Source organism: Tenrec ecaudatus, chromosome 5 (genome assembly GCF_050624435.1).
Source record: "Tenrec ecaudatus isolate mTenEca1 chromosome 5, mTenEca1.hap1, whole genome shotgun sequence".
In the NCBI taxonomy this organism is placed as follows: Eukaryota; Metazoa; Chordata; class Mammalia; order Afrosoricida; family Tenrecidae; genus Tenrec; species Tenrec ecaudatus.
Genome location: NC_134534.1, coordinates 167027097 through 167043412, shown reverse-complemented (window position 1 = coordinate 167043412; position 16316 = coordinate 167027097). Strand labels below are relative to the sequence as shown.

Sequence of the window (16316 nt, the reverse complement as noted above, 5' to 3'; positions counted from 1 at the left end):
AACAACTGGACCGACAGTTCCAGGGGGACATGGACAGGGGGAGGTGGGGGGTAAGGAAGTGGTGTTAACAAACCCAGGGACAAGGGAACAACAAGGGATCCAAATTGGTGGTGAGCTGAGTGTGGAAGGCCTGGTAGGGAATGATCAAGGGTAAGGTAACGAAGAGGTATAACTGAAACCCAGGTGGGGATGGAGCACGATAGTGGGACAGGAGGAAAGTAAAGGGAAATAGAGGAAAGAGCTAGGAGGCAAAGGGCATTTATAGAGGTCTAGACAAAGATATGTCCATATGCAAATATATATATGAGGATGGGGAAATAGATCTATGTGCCTATATTTATAGGTTTAGTATTAAAGTGGCAGAAGGACCTTCGGCTTCTACTCAAGCACTCCCTCAATGCATGAATACTTTCTTCTATTAAATTGGCATTCTATGATGCTCACCGTCCGGACACAACCGCTGAAGACAAAGTGGGTGAACAAGCAAATGTGTTGAGAAAGCTGATGGTGCCCGGCTAGCAAAAGAGATAGTGTCTGGGGTCTTAAAGACTTAAAGGTAACAAGCAGCCATCTAGCTCAGAAGCAACAAAGCCCACATGGAAGAAGCACACCGGCCCGTGCAATCATGAGATGTCAAAGGGATCAGGTATACGGCATCATCAGAAAAACAAAAAAATCTTACCATAGTGAATGAAGGGGGAAGTGCAGAGTGGAGACCCAAAGCCCATTTGTTGGCCACTGGAGATCCCCTCACAGAGGGGTCTAGGAGAGGAGATGAGTCAGTCAGGGTGCGACGTAGCACCGATGAAGAATACAGCTTTCCTCTAGTTCCTAAATGCTTTCTCCCCCCCGTGTTAGACAGGGTTCTCTAGAGAGACAAAACCAGATTGCTAGTAATTATATATAAATTATATATAACTATATAATATATAACTATCATGATCCAAATTCTACCTTGCAAGTCTGGATAGAGCAGAGGATGTACATTGGTGCAGATAGGAGCTGGAGGCACAGGGAATCCAAGGCGGATGATTCCTTCAGGACCAGGGGTGCGAGGGGCGATACTGGGAGGGTAGAGGGTGAGTGGGTTGGAAAGAGGGAACCGATTACAAGGATCTACATGTGACCTTCTCCCTGCGGGAAGGACAACAGAAAAGGGGGTGAAGGGAGACGTCGGACAGGGCAAGATATGACAAAATAATAATTTATAAATTATCAAGGGCTCATGAGGGAGGGGGGAGCAGGGAGGGAGGGGGGAAAAAAGAGGACCTGTGTTTTCCTTTTCCAGGAGAGCAAATGCTTTGAAAATGATGAGGGTAAAGAATGTACAGATGTGCTTTACACAATTGATGTATATATAGATTGTGATAAGAGTTGTACGAGTCCCTAATAAAATGTTTTTTTTAAAAAAGAAAGAAAACAGCCCAGCCCAGTCCAGATCAAGTCCATAAGCCCGATATTAGCCCATATGTCCAATACCAATCTATAAATTCCTCTTCAGATTTAAGAAACACATGCAATGATGCTGAATGCAGGAAGATCACAGGCCAGTGGGTGGAAAGTCTTCTGGATCCAGTGGCAGTGGAGGCGTCTCAATGCTTGGAGGGTCTCCAAGTGGCTCCTCCAGCTCCAGGGCTCTCACGTAGATCCATGTTTCCTACTGGCAGCAATATCAAGCAGAGAGTGAGTATGTCCCACCTCCAGTGAGCTATTTATCTCCTTTGTGCCTTCAAAAGAGGTCACCAAGCTGCGACTTGATTGACAGGCTAGCCTCCACCCCTTCGCAAGTTGACAGGAGATTATGCAACTGCCACAATGTCCGTGAGTATTCTATCCATTACCTGAACCTGGTTACTCACAGGACTCCTGCTAGTCACAGGCTACTGACTGGTCACATGGGCCATGCTCTAGAGGGCATCAGAAGAACCACGGGGCACTGGTAGTAAAAATGCTGGTAAATGGGGCGGAGCGTACTGAGGGCTGGAAATCAGTGAAGCCACCCAGAGATGGACATTGACGTGGACCTCACTAGGGAGTGGGAAGCGAAAGAATATTCCTGAGCCTTGGGCAAATGAAACAGGAAGGGGAGGCCAGATTGAGTGTGATAGATTCATGGGGCCATCAGGAAGAACATGGGGGTGAATTTACAGGTGTTCAAGGTGATTCCACCTGACTTTCCTGAAATGCCTCTTCAGCTTTGTCTTGGGTCACTTCCTTCCTGAAAGACATCCTGTCAAAGAGCTGCTGGCAGGGCCTGGCGGGCCCACAAGGCAGGCCTGGGTGCTTGAGTCACACGCGGGTAACAGTGAATGCTAGGTTCCTGCAGGTGCCCCATGCTGACTTCCCCGCGGCCCAGCTTCCCTGGAGAGGCCAGTCGGGTGAGGGAGCAGTCACAGATGTATACTTCACTGATACCCATCCTGCTCATGGTGCTCCTCTCTTCGTGCCTGGCCTGGAGGGATGGATGCCACCTATCCGTCAGAACCTAGCACTCCTGGGCATTCAGGGGAGCCCTGGCCTACTGCACATGTCGCTGATGAGATGCCGATACCCCTAAGATAGTAAAGTGCACCCGAAACCTGTCTCTTTAGCCATTCTGAGTTCCCAAGGATCCTCCTGCAGCTGCTCGCTCTGCACCAGAATCTGCCCCCGGCCTGCAGATGCAGCAAAGGGGCATCTACAGGGGCATGGCAAGCTGCCCCTGCAACTGATGGGAGAAGCTGACCTGCGGGGGCAGTTGGAGCCTGTGTGGGTAAGACTGCAGCTGGGTCTTGTGCACGGCGTGTATCTTCATTCTAGCACAGAGCTGGCCACTGCCTGCTTGCGGACAGGTCCCAGGAACGGGGCTGAGGGCAGGAGGCTACTCCCCTAGACTTCCTATACCAGACCCAATGAAAAGAGACAGTGACACCCCAACCCCACTCTACCTCGCCCTGAAAAGAATGGGAGCTCCTGAGCAGAGAGTGATGGGATGCGCCCCCTCCCTGACTGCTGTGGAAATAGGTCTCAGTAGGGGTGCCCAGGACAGACAGCTGGACCAGGAGGCCAGCCCCACCCTTTGTACCCAGACCCTTTCTGAAGGCCGCAGAGGTGGTTGTGCGAAGTAAAACACACCTGGTTGAAAAGCACAGGTAAGCAGGTGTATTTCAGTCTCCACAAACATCCCCATGACAGGTTGCCCGAATGACAACATTCGTGTCGCTCAGTGGCTTGTGTATGCTTTTAAGGCCCCATCTCCCCTCAGTAGCAAAGAGGTGGCTTCAAGAATTGAGGGGCCAGGGGTCCCCTGGGTTCTGAAGGTGAGGAGGCAGAGTGGGGGAGGTTCCTCCCCAGGTTCCTTTCGTTGAGTGCATCTGGGTCCTCCCATCAGGGAGTAGCTGCAGGCCTGACAGCGGGCTTCGTTAAAGCCCCCTCCGTACCAGGGGGACACAAAAGGAAAGCACAGAAAAGTGTCCACCTCTTATCCAATGTCCCGGCTCCTCTTCTCTCTGGCTCAGCCCTCCGTGCTCAGGGCAGCACGGGCCGCGGCACCTCCTCCGCGCAGCCCACCCGGTTGTGAAAGCGCCGTGAGCAGCCGGTCTTGGGGAGCCCCCGCACATCCCACAGGCGCAGTGAGCCGTCGTGCGAGGCCGTGTAGAGCACCTGCTCATGCACCTGCATGGGGCGGAGGACACCAAGGGCTGGTACCCCAAAGGGCCTTCCTCACCGGAGGTGGGCCCCGAACGCCTGACCTCCCACCTTGCAACCCTCCCCACCCGCCCCAGCGGCCAGCCCACACACCCTCGGACAGCGGTTCTCAACCTGTGGGTCACAACCGCTCTGGGGGGCCGCCGGATTCATCACAGTCGCAAAATGACAGTGATGAAGTAGTAGTGAAAATAATTTTATGGCGGGGGTGGGGGGAGGATCACCACCACCTGAGGAACTGTATGAAAGGATCGCAGCATGCAGAAGGTGGAGAACCACTGGTCTAGGAGGAGAACAGGGGTACTGGTCACCATATGGCTGGTAAGATGCAAGGGTCCCGAGGCCTTGTAGTAAGGCGCCTCTGGTGGCTCCACCCCCGACCCTGACCCTGACCACCCATCCGCAGGGTGCCTACCTGGATGCAGTTGATGATGAAGCCGTGGCCCCGGAACACCCTCTGCAGAGCTCCCGACTGGGCGTTAAAGGCGCGGGCGCGGGCGTCCCCACTGCCGGTAAACACTGGACACCAAGCACGCTCATGGGACTCTGGCCATGAGGACCCACCTGCTCCTCCGGACCCTCCCAAGCCATGTGGCCCTTGCTTGGTGGGGGCGCCAGGCCTCCTCTCAGAGGGCCAGGGCCAAGGCCCCAGTGTACACAGCAGGTCTGTCCCACCTCCCTAGACCCTGGGAGCTCAGCTGGACAATAAAGGTGGTCTGAGGTCTCTTCTCCAGGCCTGGGCTTGGTCAGGCTGCACTGCCCCCACACCTCCAGGTGTCCATCCCTCCGGAAGACCTCCACTCCGGTGCCCTGAGTCTTTCAGGGGCCCTGGAGCCACCTCCCTCTCCTTCCTCCTGGGCATCGACCTCACAGAGGACTAACCCCCAAGGCACTGCTTCTCAAAGAGGCGGCAGCTCCTCAGCCCTGAATTTAGCTCCTGACACCAAACCCTGATCCTCCAAGAGCTCTTCTGTAGAATCAGCCCTGAATAGAGGCCCGATGCTGACAGAGCTTTTCCTCAGCCCCCTCCCCCCGCTTCCCCATCTGGGCTTGTGCCTGTCTTTCAGTTTTATTTCTGCGTCATCCTTTAGTCAACTCTTCCCAGACTGTCATGTATACGGATGGCACAGAGGCCCGGGCTCTGCCCCAGAATTTCTGATCCAGCGGGTTCGGGATGGAGCTGGGAGTTGACACGTCTAATCAGTCTGGCTGGAGCCCTGGTGGTGTAGGGTTATGAGTAGGGCAGCTAACTTCAAGGGCAGCAGTTTGAAACCACTGGCTTCTCCGAGGGAGAAAAATGGGGCTTGCTGCTCCCATAAAGGGGAACAGTGTCGGAAACCCACTGGGGCAGTTCTACCCTGTCCTGTAAGATCGCTGTCAGTCGGCATCGCCTCGGTGGCGGTAAGTTCAGTTGAGTTGCTAATCCAGGGAGCACCCTAAAATCCCCTGCAAGCCTGGAAGACCTGCTTGTGCACAACTGTCTTAAGGTGCACACCCCCTGGGGACACTAGGAGCTAGGGTTTGACAGCTCTTTGGATAGGGGGTTCCAGGAGGCACCTGGATACAGAAGAAGGAAAGGGAAGGATTCCATTAGTCTGTTTGGGGGAGTCTGCTCTTGGTACAGACTCTCAGCACCTTTGGGTGGCACCTCCAGCCTGGCCTGCCCCTCACAGGCAAAGGCCCTCTGGCATGCGTGAAGTGCCCACAGTACCTGGCAGACTTTCCTACCTGCCTCTGCTCCCAAGCCGGAGGCTGCCCTGGGGCTGCGGGAGCTGAGCCTGCTCATTCCGTGGCCCAGGCCACACTCCATTAACAGGGAAGGAGGCCAGAGTCCTTACGATGGCTTCAGTTGCCAGTGCGATTCCAGCTGTGGCCAAGGACGGGGGACGAAGGGACCGCCTGCAGCGGAAGCCTCCTGTACCCAACTGGCAGGTGCCCTCCGAGGGGAGCATTCCTGGTTCAACGACAAGCTCTGAACTGGGAAGCCAAACCCCCATCACACTTACAGGCTCTGGCAGGTGAAGAGGGAAAAATAACTTTTGGGTGTCAGACACCTCAATCTCGAGGGGACTTGAGGCTCTATTTTCAGAAACTTCCGTTCTAGCTTCATTTAACACCTTCGCTGTGAAATCCAGGTCTCTTTCTCCACGGTGGCCATCCTCCCTCCCAGAGCCTTCCGCCCAGTCTCAGTGCTACATTGTACCAGGGGCGTCAGCCACAGGCAGAGACACTGGAGGGGAGGGTGGGGGGCATAGGAAAGTTTAGGGCAGACTTTCAGGAACTTGGGTGTTCCACACCTGTGTGGTTCACTGAGTCTGGGCTACCTCCCCTGCAGGGTCTGTTCTCCACGTTGGTCTAGGACAAACATGTGACAGGCCAGCCAGGCCTGATGTGCAACACCTTGTCTGTCTAACAAGCCATTCTGCCCTCCTTTATTTCCCAAACACACCTGCTCGAGCCTCCCTGCAGCTGCCTGCCTAAGGGGCGCTCTGGCAGGGAGGGTGGTCAGAGAGAGGGAGCGAGTGATGCAAAAGGCTTCGGGCATCCTTTGTCCTTCCCGCCTCCTCTCCTTCCTGTCTCCCCAAACCTGGCACCAAGGGGCTGTAGCTCCAGCAGCTGACTGAGTCACGAGGCTGCCTTGAATGGAGAAGAAACACGCCAAGGACGAGGAAGCAAAAATAATCAAGCCCATCTTGGCACCCGATGGCTTGATGGGCCATCGATTCCAGCCTACACTGACTGCTGGCCTCTGAAATCCTTCCACCCGAGAGAAAAGTAAGTCACTCTGGCAATGGAAAGCACTATCGTTTGGGTGTTCTCTCGCCTTCGGTCAAACCTAATTCCAAAGAAGACAAAACTCATGCCGCCCAAAAGACTGATGGGATTCACTGCCTCCCTTCGATCCTTAGAAACTGTCCTCAAGAGGGGGGCTTTTATCCCTGGGAGCTCTGAACACTCAGGTCTTCTGCGTGCTCTTGTGGGGTCCAGGCGGCATGCGCCCACATTCTAGCTGGTCCTCCTCGCCAACATACCCAGGGAGAACACAGGAGGGCAGGCGGGGAAGGCCTGGCTGCAGCCAGGGTTTGGGGAAGGGACCAGAGTGGGCAGAAAGAGGGAAGCAGGCCCACACAGGGAGTCTGCAGAGGCCCCAGGAAGTGGAGGCACAGGGACTGGCTGTGGAGGGACACGTCACTTACGGGTGCCGGCATGGTACTTGAGGGCGCTCACACTGTGTCGGTGGGCCTTGAAGACGTGCACGCATTCCCCCGTGTCTGCCAGCCAGCACTTGACCGTCCTGTCGGCGCTGCCCGAGTACACGTGCCGGTTCACAAGCTGGGGAGGAGAAGGGGTCAGCACCAACTGGCCCAAAGTCAAGAGCCATGACGTGATTCTGCCTGTGGTGACCCCAACCACTCCCAGACTCTAGCCAGAAGGGTCACGTGGTCCAGGAAGGCAAATGTCTGGGTAAGATGAGGCCTTGATTCAAACCTTGATCTGCCCATTCCTTGGCTAAGGTCCTAACCTTGCCCTCAGCTTCTCCACCAGGAAATCAGGACACCACCTTCCAGGAGGGCAGCACTGGATGTGCCCTCTGGGCACGGAGCTGTATGAGCCCGCCCCACAGGCATTGTTGTTTTTTTTACTCACTTTATTGGGGGCTCTCACAGCTCTTATCACACCCATCCATCCAAGCATTGTGAAACAATTCGAAAATGCAGGCATTCTTATCTATTCTTTCCTGAAGGAGCACTGCCCATGCTGTGGAATAGGGGTTGTTGGGCTGCTAACAGAAGGGCTGGTGGTTCAAAGCCCCCGGCCGCTCTGTAGGTGAAAGAGGAGGTCGACTGCTCCTGTAAAGGTTTTCCAGGCTTGGACACCCTAGACCCACAGGGTCGCCAGGAGTCGGAAGCCCCGCGCTGGCTATGGTTTTAGTAGGAATCAAAAGGTGGGCAGTTCAAACCCATCTGTAGGAACAAGATGTTGTAATCTGCTTCCCTACACGTCAGCTCTGGAAACCCCACGGGGCAGTTCTACCCAGTCCTACAGAGTAGCTCTGAGTCGGATGGACTTGACAGTGATTAGGCTTGCAGACGGGGTTCTCGTCTGCAGGGCTCTCATGGGATTGTGGAGGGTCATGGAGCTTCCTGCAGCCGGCACGCGCGCTGTCCCAGCTGGGAAGGGGCTCCAGGACTTTCTCATGGGACTTCCGCTTGCCAAAGGGCACGTGGGAAAGAGAAAGATCTGGAACTCCGGCATGGGGGCGGAAGTGAGTGTGTGTGTGGAGGGGTGCTTTTGTCCAGGTGTCCAGGGATGCCCTGGGTGGGGGTGGCGAGTGGCACCCTAGCCATCCTTCCCTATTCCAGAGATAGGGAAGAGGGAAGAGTTGAGTTCATCTGTGCCAGACTCCACCTGGGACATGTGGGGTAAGCATCAGGGCATCCCCCTTGCTAAACAAGACAAGGGTTCTGGCCCAAAGAACATGCAAAGACAATAGGTAATTCTGAGAGGTCTAGCCTACACCCGCCCAGCCAGGAGCGTTCCAAGTGGCAGCCTGGGCCAGTGGATGGTGACGGGGAGACCGAGAGGTGCTGCCCACTGTGGCCATGAAGGATGGGGGTACCCCGAGCCTTCCCTAGCAGGAGAGACAGAGTGGACCACAAGCCCTAAGGACAGACATTCACTCCTGCTGTTGGGTCAAGAGGGAGGCAGAGGTAACTAACTCGCTGACACCTGAGCCACGACATGCCTGCCCAGCGGTTAGAGAGTAAATGTTTTTAAGGAAAGGTGAGCCAGCACCCCTGGAGAGGGTCTTTCACCTGTGGTGCAAAGTGGGGTGGTCCTAGAGAAGTCTCCACATACACCACCGCCCCAACCCCCTCCATCCCCAGCAACTGCCTCCCATGGAACCGTGTCTGCTATCCACACATGACTTTCACGGTGCCAGGACTGTGGGTGGGTGTGTGCGTGTGACTTGATTAGATCAGACGGGCGCAGCAGCTATGGGGTGGGGGTGGGGTTTCTGCTGCAGGCTGGAGCCTTGCGGTTGCCTGCCACTGAGGCCACCTCCCTATGGAACCTAGCGGCAGGAGGCAGACACGGCCGGGCTGCACACTTGAAAGCCCTCTGGGATCTCCACAGCATCACCGATGCTCCCTCTACACTCCTGGAAAAACAAAGCCCTGGCCGGCGGCAGCAAGACAGCAAGTGTCTCACCAGCCAGGACGGGTGTGCAGTAGGGGAGACTGATTCGCTCCCGAGTGGACCTGAGTCCAGAGAGCCAGCGCGCAGTGGCTTAGGGCGTGTGGCCATCGGCGGGGTTCAGCATGAGCTGGAGAGAGGGTCGGAGATTGGAGGGCAGCAGGGTGCTCATGGGCCAGCAGACTGTGATGTACGAGGAAGAGCACTTCCCCTCTGGCCCTTCCTGACCGGATGCAGCTTGCCTTGTTAGAGCAGGTCTCTTGGCTGTTACCCTTCTCTGCCTTGGTGGGCTTTTCCGAAAAGGGGATGGAGTCTCAGACCTCCCTCCCGCGTTCATGGAGCTACAGCCACCACCTGAATGTCCCCCGACCACGATGTAAGGCTCAGCACTCGTCTCGGGGCACAGGAACTGCTGGATGAAGCCAAGTGGGGCTGGAGAGGGCTGGCCTGTGCTCCCTGGACAGGTGTGGAGGGCCCAGGTGGAACAAGCTGGAACCACCTGGGTCTCTGTCCTTAGGGCGTCAGCAACCCCTGAACTCACCCTTCCCTGGAGTCTCACCCTTGGCGCCCTGCACCCTACCCTCTCTAGGGCAGGCGACCCCGCCGTGGGGCACCAGCTCCTTGCTGCTGCCACAGGCTCATGCACTTTGGACACGTCTCCCTCCGCTCTGTTCTTTGTCCAGTCCCGTGGTTCCCAGGGCAGAGAAACAAAGGCATGGGCCCTGGCCAGAGGCTGCCCAGCCGACCTCGTGTGCTGTGTGGGCTATGTGTATCATATGCGGTTGTGTGTGTGTGTGTGTGGTGTGATGTGTTTTCTGTGCTGTGAATGTGTCTTGTGTGACATGTATGGTGCACACGGTGTGTGATGGAACATGTGTGGGAGGTGCGTGTGATGTATGTCTAGTGGGATGTGCGGTGTGTGCAGGGTTGCGTGTGAGGTGTGTGCTGTGCTGTGCAGTCTAAGTGTGATGCACATACTCCTCTATGCCTGTTTGTGCCTAGTCTATATGCCCCCTGAACACTAGTCTAGACTGCAGGTCAATAGACCTTTCCTGACTCACTGCTGGGAGACTCCAGGCTTATCCAGATCCCGCAGACTCACCCTGTGCAGGGGACGGGAGCCCCATGAGCCCATCCAGTCCGAGAGCCTGAGAGGGAAGTGCTGTCCATGGAGCGCACCCTGCCCCAGCTTGGCGAGTGTTTGACCCTGCCCTGGTAGCGCAGTGGTTCTGAGGTGGGCTACGATCCACAAGATCGGCAGTTCCAGTCCATCAGCTGCTCCGTGGGAGAAAGATGGGGATTCCTACCCCCGGAATCTGTCCCCATCTCGGAAATCCCCAAGGGGATCACTCCGAGTCAGCCCCCACTCGATGGCAGTGAGTTTGATGTTGAGGGCCTGGCGGCAGCTCCTCTCCTTCATCACCTATTGGCCCCTCAACCAGCAAGCATCTGCCCCTGCTCCCCACCCCTCCTACTTTGGCGCATTTCAAGAGCACAAGCAGGGCTGGTGAGGGTGGGCTGGGCTGGGCTGGGAGGGGTCTGCTCTACCAGCATCACCACCAGATTCCTTGAAAGGAGGGAGACCTCCGAAAGCCCCCACACAGCTCGATGCCACATTCTCGGGAACTGTTCAGTCTGCTCTCAGTCCCCAGTCCCCCTCAGGGAAGGCTCTTCACATTCCAGTTGTGGAAACTGAGAGCAGGCGGAGAGCTGGGATTAGAAATCCAGGGCCAATAGACAACTTAGTGCCCCCCACTGGGTCACAAGGCCCCAAAGCAGGGTTTCTGAAATGTGATTTACGCAAATGACTGAGAAGCCAGGCAAATCCATCATGGGTACTTGTGGCTCTCTGGGGTTTGGGGTGGGTTGGAGGAGGGTCACAGGGTGCCATCTACCATCCACTCCTCCTTGGCGGGATAAGGTCCTCAGTAGGGACTGGCCAAGGGAAGCCATTGTCAAGAGCACCCCTGGTCTGGTTGTCGGTAAACCTACGCGGTGGGACCTTCAGCTTCCCACTGCCCTGAGTGCTTCTCTCGCCACCCCAGGTCCCCAAAGGACAGGGGTTCTGTGTGGCAGCCTGGCCCACTTTTCTTCAGAAGGGAAGATGCTGGCCAACCTCTGTCCAGCGTGGGCCTTGTGCCCAGTGAGTCTTGGGGCCTCCTTTAGAAAACACATTTGACTTGTCAGAACTACATAGGCCAGCCTCGTTCTCAGATAAGGAAACCCAGCATCGGAGGGCGGGCTGCAGGGGCTGGGGCTGGGCTTCCAGACGGCCACAGGCCTAGAAATCCTCTGCGGCCGGTGGCAGGGGCAGCCAGGGCACCTTTCCACAAGCTCCAGGTCCCCAGGAACAGTGCCCAGGAGGGCTGCCCAGCTTTCACCTGGCAGGCTCTGCTCCAGGGTCCTCCTGGAGGACACAGCCCAGTCAGACAGATTTGGGGGGCCCAGCTGGGGCTAGCAGCCATGGGGACACCTGGCACCTCTGGGGGTGGAGAGGCTGTTCTCACCTCCAGACAGATGACGGAACCCTGGTGCTCCCGGAACACTCGTAGCTGTCCCCCGGTCAGGATGTCCCAGGCGCGGACGGTGGCATCGGTGCTGCCCGTGAAGGCCATGTGGCAGTGCGCGTCCAGAGCCAGACACAGCACAGCACCCGTGTGGCCCCTGAGGGTCTGGTGGCAGCAGCCGCTGGCCACCTGCCACACCTTAGCCGTGCCGTCAGTGCTGCCAGTCACCAGCAGCCCTCGGGCCACACCCTTGTCCTGCTGGCTGGGGCCGCCGTGGAGGTCCCCGGGGGCACAGTAGGCGAGGGTCAGGACACAGTTGTGGTGGCCCCGGAACTCCTGCAGCATCTGCCCCTTGTCGACACTCCAGCAGCGGGCGGTCCGGTCATAGGAGCCGCTGAAGAGGTGGTTGTCAGCCACTAGTATCCTGGGAGCAAGAGGGGGAAGGGTCAGAGGTCAGATGCCAGGCTGGCCACAGGTTTATATTGCTCTTTAGCAGGTCCCACTGCCAAGGGTCCCCTTGGCTGATATCAAATGGGGAATGACAAGACGCCTCTAGCGGACAGGAGATGTGAGCCTGAGGAAACCAGAGGGTCAGAGTCCCTGGACCCTGTTTCTGGAGAGGACAGTGAGGTGGCCTAAGCAAGAGGCTCCCCACCATCCACAAGGTAAGACGCAGACCCAAAGTCTGCTTAGTCTGGCCCCAAATATTCTCCCAGCCACACCTCCTCACCCCTGCAGGGACCCCCCAGCCCTGTGTTAGAATTCACACAGTCTTCTGTCCAGCCAGTCTCAGCACCGCTGCCAGAACAGCCCCTGTTCTTTCTACCTGGTCACACTTACCGTCTGACGCCAATCCAGTCTCCTCCTCCAGGAAGCCTCCCTGAAGTCGCCCTCACACTTGCCTCCCCCATCAGCTGATTTCCCTGCTACATTGAATCCTCTGTCCATCTGGACTTCATCCTCAGTCAGAACCAAGGTCCCAGGGAATGCCCTTGACATACTTAGATGTTAGCAGTTGGCTCAATAAATCACTATAGACAGCAGGTGGAAGGGTGGAAGAGAGGGAGAGAGGGAAAGAGGGAGAGAGGGAGGGAGGGAGGGAGGGGAAGAGAGAGAGAGAGAGAGAGAGAGAGAGAGAGAGAGAGAGAGAGAGAGAGAGAGAGAGAGAGAGAGAGAGGTGGAGAGACTAGGTAGGGTGGCCAGCTGTCTCAGACTGAAAGGATCAAGTGGCTGGGTAGGGGGTCTCAGATGGAGAGACCCAGGAGTGTACGACTTCTATAAAGGTCAGGCCTGAGGGCAGGGGGTGGGGGTGAGCCAGACCTAAGGCTCAGTCTCAGATATGAAGCTGCGGTGTGGCAGGGTAGCTGGTAGGGAGGGAATGTCATGGGGTGTCAGGTGCGAGGCCGTACCCAGGACCTACTGTCAGCTTAGACCAGCAGAACCTCATGTGAGACGATGTCCGCTGGCCAGTCTCCAAGGTCCTAAGCAGTAAATATCGAAGATCCCCCCTCTCTGAAGAATGTGGAGCCCTCCCTAGGAAAATGTGAGAGAATCCTGCCTGTCCCTTTGGCGGGCACACAGCCTCCTTGTTGAGAGGGCCGCCAGGTAGATCATGACAGGCTTCGAGACCACAGCCACAGTTGGCTGGGGCTGCTGTACTGGCTGTGTGCCCTGCTGGGGGAGTCCTAAGTGTGGGGACACAGGGCCCAGCCCCGTGTTAGAAGCATGAGCTGACCTTTAGTCCCCTCTGTGAAGGGCCTGGAGGAGGTCTGGCCGCGTGGCAGGACTCACTTCCTAGCTTTGTGTCTCTCCTTAGGGCCCTTGAGACAACCTTCATTTCCACCAAGAACTTGGGGACACAGGATGGCACCAGTCATGATGCTTCTGAGGGGTTCTTCCCTGGATTGTCCTGAAATGCACACTGCTGAAGTTCAGTGGAAGCTCACGCCGCCCAGTACCGGTAGATAGTGCCAGCGAGGCCTACAGGCATGGCCTGATGCTAGTTGGCTCTGAACTCAGGAGCGTGTGAGTCCTATGTCCTTGTCTCAAGTGTTCTGCGCTTTTGTGTCCAGCGTTATTAATAACCCAACTTATCGACGTCGAGCTACCGCTTTAGAATGGCTGACCATTCCAAAGGACTGTGCCTGCATGAGGTCTAAACTAACCGTGGCAGACACCACCTTCTAAACTAGCCTGCATGCGTGTCTCCCCATGGTAGCGCGACCCTTTCCACCTTACTTGTCCGAGAAGCAGCTAGTGGTTGTCAGGTTAGCCAGCCATGACCTGAGGTTATGGTGACCCGTGACGGTCAAGGAGATGTTCTCCGGCCTGCCTTGTCTGCCCCCTGCCCCCCAGACTCACACAGTATTTGAATGACCCATGGTCTGACTCAGGAAAGGCCAGAGTGAGCTGTAGGGGACTCCATTCTCTTCTGGTCCCTGCACTGACATGTCTGCTTGCTGACCCGGGTAGTCCTGAAAGCTCTACATGGCAGCTGCTGGGTGGCAGTGCCCAGATCGGGCCCCCACCTGAGGTTCCTTCCAGACAGACCGTCCTGAGTCAGCACTGTGGTCCTCCAGCTCACCGTCAGCCTCAACTTGGGGTGCTCCCTGCCTCATTGAGTCTATCCCTCCCTGACAAGTCAGTTGCTCTCTGGTTACAGAAACTCCAGGTCTGGCCCAGCTTCCCACCTGCTGCTTGGATGCTTAATCTGGCAACCAGTATCACCCCCTCACCCCCGACCACCTCAGCCACCGCATCACAGGCCATCTTGTAGCCATATCTGACGAATCCCCGATGGAAGACACTAACTGAAACTGGACTCAGATGGACCTCTGGCCAAATGGCGGCTCCTGCTTGGCTGAACGTGCCCTGCGGTTAGGGACACCAAGTGTCCCTCCTGAGCGGACAGTCCCTCAGGAATTCGGCAGGGCTGGCCAACGTGCCCCAGGGAAATAAGTCAGGCCAAATGGACCCGATCAGGAAAAGAATTTCCATTGCTCCTCTCAGATCCACATTCTCTAAGGACAAGAAAAAAAGTGAAGTTCCTAAAGAAAGGAGGGGGTGAGATTATTTTGACAACCACAAGAAGGGTTTAAAAATATCCCTGATTCCATCTTCACAACAACCCCCTCCACCCCCCACTGGAATATCATTAGTTCTCAATTAAGCAATTTCCTCTGGAATGTGTGCCCAACTGCGGGGACAGTCATGAATGCTTCTCCTTGAAGCCAGCAGGGGGCAGCGGTGTTGCTAGGGCCTCAGTGGTGGTGTTGGGCGCAAGTCAGTGTATGGGGGCATTGGCTACTAAAGAGGAGCCCCAATGGTGCAGCGGCTAAAGGGATAGGCTGTGAAACGTTGGCGGTTCAAACCCACCAGCCGTTCTAGGGGAGCAAGATGGGGTGATCAGCTCCTGTAAAGACTGACAACCTTGGTCAGCTCTACTCTTGTCATGAATGAGTCAATGAGTGGCTCTGGCTGCCCCGTTTTCCAAACCACCGCTACACCCTGGATGTTAGCGTTTTGTTGTTACCCCTCACTGTGTGCTACTGATCCCCTCCCCTGAATCCAGGTTCCCCAGCAGCAGATCTGTCTCCTGGACCTGCTGGGCACTGTCCCTGACAAGAAGCCAAGGTCTCAGGGATTGGCCAGGAGTCCTGGCAATACTGACCTATTCACAATGGACGTGTGTCCTCGGTAAATGGCCAGACACTGGCCAGTCAGCACGTCCCACTTCCTGATGGTGTGGTCAGCGCTGCATGTGAAGGCAGCTTCCCTCTCCAGTTGGCAGAAAGTCACGTAGCTTTCGTGTCCTGCAGAGGGGAGACATGGGCACAGTGCTGACAGCCTTCTGGGAAGGGAGTTTGGAAAGGGAGACAGGGAAGAACACTGGGACCCAGATCCAGATCCAGATTCAGCGCTTAATGACTTAACTCTTGGAGACTCTAGGAAGTCCTAGACCCCTTTCCCCCTCCCTGTGGGGACACTCCTTAACACCTTCGTTTCTTCATCTGAACTGGGGATGGAGACAATCGCTATCTCATGGGGCCGTGGCACAGACTGAGTCCTTGTGCTAGTTACACAGTAAATGCGGTGTGTCAGCTGCACTGCCTAGATTTAGGCAGAGTCAAGATTGCCAAAGTTATCAGGTCCCAGCTCCTGGAATCTGTAAATGGGACCGTAGTTGGGCAAAGAGTCTTTGCAGCGGTGATTAAAGTAAAGATTTGGAGATGAGAAGATTATCCTGGATTATCCTGATGGTGCCTGGCTATCAAAAGATATAGCGACTGGGGTCTTAAAGGCTTGAAGATAAACACGTGGCCATCTAGCTCAGAAGCAACAAAGCCCACATGGAAGAAGCACACCAGCATGTTACCATGAGGTGTAGAAAGAACTAGGTATCAAGCATCAAAGAACAAAAAATCTTATCATTGCAAATGAGGGTGAGTGCAGAGTAGAGACCTAAAGTCCATCTGTAGGCAACTGGACACCCCCTTACAGAAGAGTCGCAGGGAGGAGATGAGCCAGTCAGGGTGCAGGGTAGCAACAATGAAACATACAACTTTCCTCTAGTTGTTAAATGCTCCCCCCACTGCCCCCACTATCATGAACCCCATTCTACCTTACAAATCCGGCTAGACCAGAGGATGTACACTGGTACAGATAGGAACTGGAAACACAGAGAATCCAGGGCAGATGATCCCTTCAGGACCAGTGGTGAGAGTGGCGATATTGGGAAGGTGGAAGGAAGGTGGGGTAGAAAGGGAGAACTGATTACAAGGATCTACATATAACCTCCTCCCTGGGGGACAGACAACAGAAAAGTGGGTGAAGGGAGATGTCAGGCAGTGAGAGATAAGACAAATAATAATTTATAAATTATCAAACGTTCATGAGGGAGTGCGGAGTGGGGAGGGAGTGGAA

General features: G+C 55.8%; 1 protein-coding gene across 1 annotated transcript in view; it reads right to left on the bottom strand.

Moving 5' to 3' along the window:
- Positions 1–3460: 3460 nt before the first annotated feature.
- The window catches only part of WDR86 (WD repeat domain 86), a 35745-nt gene continuing 22889 nt past the window's right edge, over positions 3461–16316 (bottom strand). The window contains exons 2-6 of the mRNA XM_075550782.1: positions 15064–15205; positions 11394–11817; positions 6885–7020; positions 4103–4206; positions 3461–3654 (exon numbers count right to left, since the gene is read on the bottom strand). Of these exons, the coding sequence (XP_075406897.1) occupies positions 3508–3654; positions 4103–4206; positions 6885–7020; positions 11394–11817; positions 15064–15205 (953 nt within the window). The 3' untranslated portion in view covers positions 3461–3507. The remainder of the gene's footprint in view (positions 3655–4102; positions 4207–6884; positions 7021–11393; positions 11818–15063; positions 15206–16316) is intronic.